The sequence below is a fragment of the Astatotilapia calliptera genome, chromosome 8, assembly GCF_900246225.1.
Source record: "Astatotilapia calliptera chromosome 8, fAstCal1.2, whole genome shotgun sequence".
NCBI classification, from domain to species: domain Eukaryota; kingdom Metazoa; phylum Chordata; class Actinopteri; order Cichliformes; family Cichlidae; genus Astatotilapia; species Astatotilapia calliptera.
In genome coordinates this window covers 1,721,912-1,733,058 of record NC_039309.1, presented here as the reverse complement: position 1 = coordinate 1,733,058, position 11,147 = coordinate 1,721,912, and the positions used below count along the sequence as shown (strand labels likewise).

General features: G+C 46.0%; 1 protein-coding gene across 4 annotated transcripts in view; it reads right to left on the bottom strand.

The window, feature by feature from the left end:
- Positions 1–1,087: 1,087 nt before the first annotated feature.
- LOC113027958 (serine-rich coiled-coil domain-containing protein 2-like) overlaps positions 1,088–11,147 on the bottom strand; it is a 48,936-nt gene continuing 38,876 nt past the window's right edge. For 2 of the 4 annotated variants that reach the window (XM_026177822.1, XM_026177823.1), the window contains exon 14: positions 1,088–5,867. In XM_026177822.1, the coding sequence (XP_026033607.1) occupies positions 5,460–5,867 (408 nt within the window). In that variant the 3' untranslated portion in view covers positions 1,088–5,459. The remainder of the gene's footprint in view (positions 5,868–11,147) is intronic. The other 2 variants (XM_026177824.1, XM_026177825.1) reach the window with 2 other exon arrangements.

Here is an 11,147-nt window from a genome sequence, read left to right as displayed (position 1 = left end):
TGTGTGTGTGTGTGTGTGTGTGTGTGTGTGTGTGTGAGAGCATAAAATAAAGTTTGGAGACAAAAGTACACAGTGTATTCTTGAAGGAAAAAAAATTAAGTGAACTCCTCCTGCTCATTTCCAGCTCTTGATTTTTACTTTTGGTCAGCTGTGCATAAGTTAATAATAACCCTTCTTTAGCCGACACCTTTAGTCCCTCCCCTTTTAAAGGGAAACAAAGCTTGGACGGTAGGTGGGTGGGGCTATTAGGACCACATGAAACACCTGAGCTCACATGTTTAATTTGAGCGCCCGCCAAAGGAACCGCAGATCCAAAACAGGAAACCGTCTGAGGAGCGCTTCCTTCAAGGATGAAGCACCAGCTGATTATTTGAGCTAATGATGAAATGCTCCAGTTTCCCACAGACAGAATCAGCCAGGAAGCCTACTGTACATGCAGGCTCCAGGTTGCCATGGCGACAGAACTCATCATTAGAAACAGAGTGGGCGTGTCCAGAGTCACACTTACCTTTTAAACATGTGAAGGGGGGACGGTTGGTGGATCCTCTGCCTTAAACACACCGTTATCTCTGACGCTAATGACACGAAGCTCCTCTGCAGTTTACTTTGTGCTGATGTTAAAGCCAGGAGGGGGCGTGAACCTCCGCTCTGTGACCCCGCCATGTAAGTTCACCAGCTCTAACACTTCCTGGCTGAGCTGCTGTGGTTTTCACACCTGTGGAATTGAAAACGACGGAATTCAAAGAGGCGTGGCCCAATTTCTCCGTCCGTTCTTACACCGATACCGACTCTCAAATGACTGATATAAACACATTTAAAAATCATTAAAGATGGTGTAATAATTGGGCGTGGCAGGTGGGGGCGTGGCCATTTTGAACAGCCAGTTTTCATATTTTCATGCTGTGAAGGATAAACGTCTAATTTACTTTGTCCCAGCACATCTGTGCCACATGTGGGCGGGGCAGTGGAGATCCTACCTGACATCTCTGCTTCACAGACTCCGCCCATGAACGACATCACCCTTTCCCGCTCTAATGTGGCTCGACTTTGGCACAGTTGGAGAAAGAAGGGAGGACACACCGAGAGCTGGGGACGATTAATTTTATTTCAGCAGCATCAGAGAAATGTCAGCCAATGACAGAAGAGGACCGTAAATATCAACCAATGAGCTGCAAAGAGCCTCGCTGACAGGAATACAGGCGCTACGTTTTCACTTGGTACGACCTGAACGCTGCATCAACGTTAATGAGACAAAAAATAAGTTCAGCAGGTGAGACGCTTGTTTTAAAGTGCTTTTTCCTCTCGGCGCTTCAACAACGTTACAGTCCGCACCACGTACACGCTTCATCACATAAATACGTCAGTTATTGCACCAAAACCAGGAAACAAACAAAAGTTCAAGTTTTCAAAATAAAAGCAGAGAGGAAGTAGAAGACAGACACAGCGTGAGTACATTATTCAGAGTATTCCACTGAATCGTTTAAATACAGTTTAAATACAGACGATTATGAAATATTAGAGTCATCTCAAAGTGAACATGAAAACATTCCCAGCACTTTACTCATAAAGCCTTCAATAATTTAATTATTTCAAACAACAGCAGAGAGGTTTTCCACAGCAGGGCTGACTTCACGGATCGAGCGTAACGTTCATCCTGATAAAAACACTTTAAATGTGTTTCTCTGCTGATCATCAGTGTTTTCTACCTTGTGTGTTTTTGTCACTGTTAAGCTAGCTTTAAAGAAACTGCTGTAGCCCCTTATTTCACAGTAAAAGCATTCAGGATTATTGGCTTTTATTGTGAAATTGTTTCTTATAATTGTTGTTGAGCTGTTAGTGAATCTCAGTACTTCCTGCACAGGTGTGTCACAATAAAACCAGTCTGAGAACTTAAAGTTACACTCAAATAATGATTCTTCACTCTTAATAAGCATAAGCAACAATTTTAAGTGCAGCTGAAATATGTAAAAGTCAAAGTTTCATTGATTTAAATAAGTAATTATTAAGGAAAATGTGCTTGGTGTAAACTGAACGTATAGCAGTCAAGTTAACATTTTAAACTGTACTTATGCAACTAAATTACATGGATGTAAATAAATGTATTCAAGTTATTTGTAAGGACTAAAAAATGTTTAGTGTACAGTCTCCCTACACAGAAGACTTTTATTTTGAAAGCACAGAAGAAAATGCAGAGTTTTCTTAAAAGCAGTCAAATAAGTGATGAAGCGGATGTGATCGAGTTTAATAATGATTTAAAAACTCTGTGAGACAAACACACTAACGCTCTGTGTAATGTACATGACCACGACTTCATGGTTCACACTCTGTGACCCGGGCAGAAGGTTTTTCTCTCCCCGGGTGGTTTTAGTCACTTTTAAACTTCGGCAGCTGATAAAACCTGATTGGATGTTTGAATAACGATGAGGGGCAAACTTTAAAATTAAACCTGAGACACGACGGTGTGAAGACGAGCAGCAGATGAAGACGCTGAGACACGACCTCCTCTGACTGCAGAGGACGCCTCAGAGACAAAGCTGGACTATTTTAAGTTTCCGTAACCGTCCTGCTCCGGGTTTTGTTTCAGATTTTAGAGGTTTTGGTTGCTCTGTGTCTTTAGTTCACTTCCTGTTTTACTTTGAAGGTTTTCTTTCGTGCTTTGCGCTGATTGGACATGCTTGTTTTCAGCTGCCCCGATTAGTCTCCATGATTACAGGAGGTATATCAAACAAACAGCTGTGATGGGCTGCTTGTTTCAGATTCAGCAGCTTTCAGCGAGTCTTCGCTCAGAGCTGCTCACTTCCCTTATTTCAGCTTCTGGAGGGTTTAGACAAACAGGCGCAGACAGAGACACGAAGGCGGAGGCGGAGCCTTGAGGAGGCTGATTTTTTTCATTTTTTCTGGTCGTTTTTGGTGAAAAGGTGGAAAAGAAAACATCAAACCTTGTTTGAACCAGATGAAATAAACACAGTGCACTAATTTATTTTCCTCTTTCATTTCAAACGGACATTCCCTGTTTGCCTTCTGCTTTAATTTCCCCCCGTCGATGAGGGGCTCACCGAGGAACATCAATCACAGCGTTCCTGCAGACTCTGTGTGTTCCAGGACTTTGATGATGAACTTTAAGAGCAGCAGCAGCTGAAGCTCTGCTGCGAACGCGCCCTGCTGGGCTTCGTGTCGCTCGCATGAATTAAGGCGGCTCCGATTTCCCCACTGGGAGCGAACGACGAGATCTAAAGGAGACAAGCGACTCCACCTGAGCAGTGACGCAGCAGAAAGTTAAGAGCAGACGTCTTTGAAACCTGCTCATGTTAAAGTCGCTGCGGCTCAGAGCTGAACGAGGATTTAAAGCATTTAAATGCATTGATCAGTCAAATGTGAGCAAACCTGACGCCAGCACAGTCAGACTCTGCTGTTGGGGTAGATGCGAGCTGGAGCGGGGCGGTTTCCTCAGTCTGCCGTCGTTCTTCACACCGAGCCGCCTCGTGGTTTCAGTAATCGCCCCAAAACCGCTTCTACTTCGTTTCTCGGCACCGGACATGCAGGATTTAGCAGATTCCCGGATTGTCTGTAGAGACAGCGAGCGTCCTCTTCTTCGTGAAACGTGGAACTAAGCTGAGCTGGTCTTGCATATATTTTAAATGCAACAAAGTTTCCTCTTTTAGGGCTTGAACCTGCGACTTTGTTGCATATTTTATTGCATATACGGTTACTAATATCAAAGCGAGCAGCACTGACAGTTAATCGCTGACAGAAGGGAGACTATGTTTGATTTGTCAGGTATGAGGGAGACTCGTTGTCCTGTAGAAGAATGAACGTGAACGTGGTTCAGCAGGCGGATCCTGACTGCACGAGTGAGACGCAGTAATGTCCAAATGTTCAAAGGACGACTGACAGACGGGCTGAAATGTCAGTTTGCCTTCAAGGAAAAACACTTAAGCTACCAGCTGCTCCTCTGATCACCTGTAATCCGAAAATTATTTGAACTTTCTAGCCTTTTATTCATTTACTGAGTGTCTGAAATGACTCCAGCCTTCAGACAAGAAGGCCTCAGCATGCTTCACACCATACTGCCGAGCTCATCTCAGCCGTTTCCTAAAAAGCAAACCAATTGGAGCTCCTTCATCTCTTGGTGTGGCTCTTTAGTTCACACCAAAGGGGGAGGAGCTAAAACATCTCGTTCCAGTATCAGATTAGTAGGGATTATTTTGACCTGGGAGGAAACCTTCCTCCTCCTGCACGCTGTGATTTCTGCTTCCACAGCAGAGCTCAAAGCTCAGAGCAGATTCAGCAGATGTCTCTGCTGAGCGCCTGAACGCTTCCTCTGCAGAAACAGCAAAGCCTGGAGTCACGTCTGGAGCTCTGATTTTATTTTAGTTGGAGGGTTTTTGGGGGACAGTCACAGTAGACTGAAACAAACATCCCCAAACCATTAAAGTCATAACAGAGCTGGAGCGCTTGCAGCATGCTGAGACTTTTGTGTCCATCCAGACTTCTGCTGGACTGATTTTCAAATCACTGCCAGATGGTAAAAAACCTCCAACTTCAGGACTCTTCAAGCACACAGATGTTCTTCCATCGGCTTTCATGGGAACAAAGACTGCCACACTTTCACAGCTGATGCAGGAGGAAGGAGGTGTTTACACCAACCAGCAGCTATTTGGACGAAGATTTCAGCCTCATATCGGAGTCTTGTCTGAAAACCAACAGGTTTCTAAACGAAACACAGTGAAGTGAACACCGAACTGAAAACACACGGACGGGCGACGAGATCAAGGTCCTGGAACTTTCTGACCTTCGAGATGATGAGCGTCTGTAAAGATGAAGGTTGGAGGAGGATGCAGTCTGCGGTGGTGATGGGGGTTAAGGTGGATGCACGTCATTCATGCCTCTCCACTGAGGAAGACTCACTGTGGTTGGACTTCAGGGAAGGATGGAGGAGTCGGAGGAAGTTCAGGAGCTGTACAATCGGTTCCTAACACACAGCGAGAGGGAGCGAGCCTCTGAGGGAAGAGGACCGATGTTTTATATGAAACCAACAGCAGAGGGCGAGATCGGAGGACGAGATCAGAGGACGAGATCGGAGGCGTTTCCGTCTGGTTAACGGACGCTCTCGGTGCAGTTTTAGTGTTGATGCTAGAATAAACGAAGCGTGTTGGAAAGAAAAGAAAACCCTGACATTTAAAGATCCTTAAAGGTTGTGATGAAGAGCCAAAACCTCACATACCTCCGTTCCATCTTCAGATGAACCTGATGGCCCCTCCCACTCACTGCAGAAACCGTTTCTGTGCAAAGTACTCAGACTAAAACCTTTATTGTCAACAACTTCTTAAAATAAGGTTAAATAAATTAACTGTGTCCATTTCAGCCTCGGCTAAAGCTTCGATAATCTGCAGCTCTCGTTTTATTTTACAGGAAGTTCGGCGCTCGCGTCGCTGCGTGTTAGGAAGGAGTCGGACGCTTCAGTGGTTCTTTGGTTTGGGGAGGCGGGAGGAGGTGGAGGTGAAGGCCAGCGTTCTGAAATTCAGTCCAGAGGTGCTGTTGGTGTCGGGGTCACGTGCTGCCCTCGTCTTTGGGAAGAGGCGGAGCTTGGAGGGCTGCGGCGGCTGCAGGTACCTGCTGTGGGTTTTCTTCCTTTCCCCCGACTTCGTCTCCTCCACCTTCCTCTGCTTTTCCCCGTCATCCTCTCCTACGTGGGCTGCTGGATGGGTGGAACTGGGAGCTCGGGGGTTGCGGAGTCTGTCAGCAGGGGTTTCGGGATGTGCGGGGCAGATGTTAGTGGAAGGTGGAGCTTGAGTTCGCGGTGGCGTCGGGACTTGACCTGTCAGTGGCTCCTGGTCTTCCTGATTGGAGGAGTGAAGTATCTGTGGCTGAAGAACAAACACGAGTCAGGATTCACTCAAATATCTCAAACACACAAATGTAGAGTTTCACTGAATCAGATCTTCAACATTATTCTGCTTCACGGCGAGAGCCGGGGCTCAGAGATGTTTGCAGCCGTCTGTCGGTGAGATTACACCAAAGTCACTGAGCGGATTTCATTAACTGTGCTTGGTGGAGAGGTGGAGCGTAGGTGGAGGAAGAACTGAGAACATTTTGGATCACTTTATTTAAAACCGTGAAGCGCAGCATTGACTGTGACTTCAGATGTGACGTCTTTTATGTGTTTTTGCTTTTGCTTTCTCGGGAAAGTAGAGGAAACGCATAAACCAGGGAGGACGTTCCCTCAGCTCACATCAGGATACTTTATGCTCCACCTCGATTTCATGTTCTTGTTCCTTCCTGTTGGGTTTAAGGTCCACGTAAAGTTTTTGGACTAAGTATCACATTTTCCAAGACTTTATCCTGATATGTTCATTTATGATGACTAATATGTCTAATAGGGCTGCCACAAACGATTATTTTGATAGTCGACTACTCACAGATTATTTTTGCGATTAGTCGACTAATCAGATCATCATCCATTGGACGTAAAACTACAGCTTATTGCACCAGCAGCATCTGCTCTTATATAACTATCATGAGCTTACAGCTTTAAGTGTTTAAGGTCTGTGCTAACTAAAAATAAAGACAAGATGATAGTTTGTTAAATTTTAATGAAATGTGCAGATTGTTTCGGTGAAGTTTAATAAACTCAGCCGATTTACTCAGGAACAAATAAAACACTGAAAAAAGCCAAACAACAACATTTTGAAGTTATCTAAGTGACTCATATATCATGTTTAACCTGAGTAGCGAAAGACGGCGGTGGGTTTGAAAACGATTTGCCGGGAGTCCGGTGTTCTCACGGCTCTAGTGAGCCTTCCCCCGGCTAGCTATCGAGCTAGTGGGTAACAGACGTCTCCGAAAATGTCGGAGCGCTTTTGAAAATATGTGGTGTCCTGATAAACTGAGCAGATATTTGAGGTTTACACAGCTACATTCTCCATGAAAATATGTTAAACGTTTATTTTGTGACCCAGAAAGAATAATAAGAGTAAAGTTAAAACTAACTAGCTGCCGCCATTGTTGGAAACTGAGCTGGGCCGCGCTATGAATTCTGGGACACAGCTTCTTCTTCTTCTTCGGGGTTTAACGGCAGCTGGCATCCTTGTACATGCAGTGCTGCCATCTTCTGTTTCAGTCCGTTATTACACTCTTAAATCCTGCTATTATTCCTGCGTCTTTTGTGATCTTACAAAGCTTCAAACGACGCGTCGACTATTAAATCAGTCGTCGACGATTTTGATAGTCGACTAATCATGGCAGCCCTAATGTCTAATGTGTAATAATACAAAAAAATACAGTTATCTGAACACCTCAACGCTCAGTGTTACTAAGCAGTGGCATAAATTTTATCCTCAGACGGCGAGCGTCAGGCCTGCACAGACGTCTGTGCAACGACTTGTGCAGAATTCACATTACAGCGCACCAACTACACAAGCTCACTTCAAGCAGAGATCCAAGAAGTCAGGTTTATTTTTATAGCAACAAATCACAACGAGTCGCCTCAAGGTGCTTTAAAGTCTACGGCGAAGACTCTACAACAGGCGTGGGGAACTCCAGGCCTCAAGGGCCGGTGTCCTGCAGGTTTTAGATCTCACTGAATCACATGATTAGTTCATTACCAGGCTTCTGGAGAACTTCAGGTCATGTTGAGGAGGTCATTTAGCCATTTAAATCAGCTGTGCTGGATCAAGGACACCGACCCTCGAGGCCTGGAGTTCCCCACCCCTGCTCTACAACCCGACTCCATAACTTGCCGCGCTGCAGCATCAGTCATTCTCCTGATTTGAAACAGAGAAGAACCTGCGTGGAGATCACGTTATCCAAGCCTGGATAACTTCACTGCTGCGTGCACCACCTGCTTAACAATGAAGCAGCATCTTTGTTGTATAATTGATGGCATGTTGGAGGTGAGAGCACAAAAGCAGTGAGGGTGTTGGAGAACGAGCAGAACAAAAGCAGGAGCTGCTCTGCAGACGAGGTCATCGCGCTCGCCGTGTGTGGCCGTCTGCTTTGATCTGTGCGCTTCAAAGAGAAACAGAAGCACATTGTACTTAAAAAGTTGTGGACTTTCACGCTCCAGCTCAAAGACGAAGGAAACGCTGATGAAACGATCAACACAAACAGTTTCTCGCATCGGGAGGCGGGGTTCAGCGGGAAGGCGACGTTTGAAAAACACGTTACTGTGCGTTTTAGCTCGCCGTCTCATCTGCGCATGAAAGACGAGCGCAGCTTCCAGGTCCGAGGAGCGCACGCTGCAGGCCTCTTTGAAACAACTTAAAAATGGCTGTTTTGATTTGTCCTCAAAGAATTCTCATTTCTGTCCACAGTCGTCTGGAGTTTGTGCTGAATTCAAATCCTCGTGTAACGCATCTGATCTGCACAGAGCTACGAGAGCGCCTTCGATAACTGAGCGGTGGAGGCGTGCAGAAAGCAGACGCCATATTTATGTGAGAGAACTTAAGCAGGTGGGAAAAGCAGCAGCAGCAGCAGCACAGAGACGGATAAAACAGCAGATTAGTTATGACTTCACACAAGTTTGCCAGGATCAATAAGCTGAGATTGTAGCACATGATGGATCTCACTGCTGTTTCTTCACCTTCCCTCTGATAAATCAGATTAACAGCGTGCAGATGTGAGCTGGCTGCAGGATTAAAGTGTGCAGAGCAGCACCGAGCTTCACTTCCTCACTCAGGTACAGGTGATGTCAGCTTTCTCTCCACTGAACATAAGTATCTCACTCACTTTGCAAAAGTCTCAACGTTTCAGACGTCTGAGAGCAGACGCACCTCATTTACAGATTCATGGTCATATCTTTACCTGCTGGCATTCAACACCCCGATCCTGGCTCCTCATTTTACCCTGTTACATGTTACAACTGAGTTGTCATTACTTATGAAGCTCATCTGGATCTACAGATGTTAGCTCGGTGTGGCGCTGGTAGATCCTTCATCTAAAGCTGACTGTCTGGGTCACAGGGACAGCAGTCTCAGCAGAGATGCTCAGTCTCTCTTCCCCATTCACCACCTGCAGCTCTTCTGGGGGAGACACTGCGGTATTCCCAAGCCAGCCCAGAAACATAACCTCCAGCATTTCCTTTTTCTCCTTCCAATCAGAAATGCCCGATAGACCTCACCTAGGAAGCATCCAGGAGGCATCCTGCTCACACCTTCTCTTAAATAACAGTCCTGCCCAGAGACCCTAGAGAGGAGGCACATTTCTGCTGCTTCTGCCTTTTCCTTCCCACCAGCGCCAAACAAGTTCCTGAGATACTCAAACTCCTCCTGGGGCAGGATTTTGGAGTGTACCCTCTACCCATTTCTGGCTAAGAACTGTGAGCTCAGACGTGGAGGTGGTAACTGCAATTACAGCTGGAAGCTACAGACCGATGAAGCCAGAAGGACCACATCATCCAGCAAAAGCAGAGAGGCGATCCTGAGACCAGCGAACCAGAAACTGGCTGCTGTTGGGCTGATCGTTTCAAATCGTTGCCATTTAAATGTCTGAGTCCAAACACCCCCAGAACCCAAACACCCACTGTGGCCAGATTGGTCGTAACAAAAAACCCCTCAAAAACCACCCCGGTCTCAAAGTCCACAACACACATGCAGACTCCTGTGGACCCTCAAATATCTTTCAGAGGGTCTAGAGCTGATCCAGCAGCACCACCAGGATGAAAACAACTTATTTTCCCACAAATCCAAGGTTCCCACCAACGTGGAGCTTCCCAGGGAGGCTGAGGAGTGGGATACCATCAAAGCCTGGAAACGCTCTCTGACCTGCTTGGTTAAAAGCCGCCACCACAGTTTACCAATCCAGCACATGAACCACGACAGCCCCACAGCATCCTTCACGAACTCACCCCCCCCCTCCAATCAGTCTGAGCTACACATCATTGCTTGATGAGTTTTAGAAATTTCCAGGGCTCTAAAACTCATCATAAAGCCATATTCGGACACAATTTTAAATTAAATTTTAAAGTAATTCAATTTTAATTAAAGACAACAAACTTTCGACTGAACGAACAAACGAATAATTATTAAATACCAAGAGTATTCATGCTTTGGATCCCAGTGTGTGAATTCATGATGTCTGTGCTTTGTTTGTGGCTCTTAGCTCCCACTGGTGACTGGTAAAGATAAAAAACACTTAAAGGAGAACAGAAAAGGTTCAGTAACTTCCAAAAATCAGTGGCGCATAAAACAAAAATGGCAGACGTCTTAGAAATCATAACTTGGTCTCTGATTCCTGACAGCTCAGCTGAGTAATCCAACGCACTCTCGTAGCTCTGTGCAGATCAGATATTGTGTTGCTTGAGGGTTTGAATGCTGATTGGTCCACACTTCTTGACGTATTCGGGCAGTTTTTAATAATTTTGCTGACAGGAAGCAAAAGTGAAACCTTTTGTTTGTGTTGTTAAACTCCAGCCGGGTCCAGCAGGGGGCCACACTGAGTGCCTATGCTGAATGTAAAGAAAACGTTTTTACTGCTCTCAACAGAACAGAAACACCTGCTGGTAAACACTGACATCTGGTGGTGGGCAGTGGTACTGCAGCCTCTCTGGGACGTTCAGGTGTATTCACCTCATGAATAATGCAAGGCAGGATGGGTGGATTAAAGGCAGCGAGAGAAGGAAGAAAGATATGAGGAAAAAGGACAGAAAGACTGAAGAGGAGGAGGACAGAGGAGGGAGGTGGAGGGCGTCCTCCACCACACGCAGCTCTCCTCCAGGAGCATTCACCTTGGGAGGGAAACACTCCACTGCCCCACTGTTTTTATTCTACTTCTCTGACGCCGACTCACAGGACGTCCCCACGGTGTTACCACGCACACGCACACGCACACGCACACTTTCCTGGCATATAAAGTGCTGATCCACCCAAACTGCGTCCACATCCACCCACATTCGTCTTAGCTGTCGTCTTATTGGCCCCCAGAGGCTCGTTAGATGAATAATCCATCATAACATCACTGCGAAGCTCGAATATTAAAATCAGAACAATAATGAGTGAATATTCGGTGGTAGCAGCTTTGCTCCGTACGGTTTTATACTCGATAACTATGGTTTTTATGTGTTTCAGCGATCACACGGCGTCCTCGCCAAGGAGGAGGAGCTCTTCCTGCTGTTTCATTGTCTCAGTCTCCGCCCCCACCTGTGCTGTCTG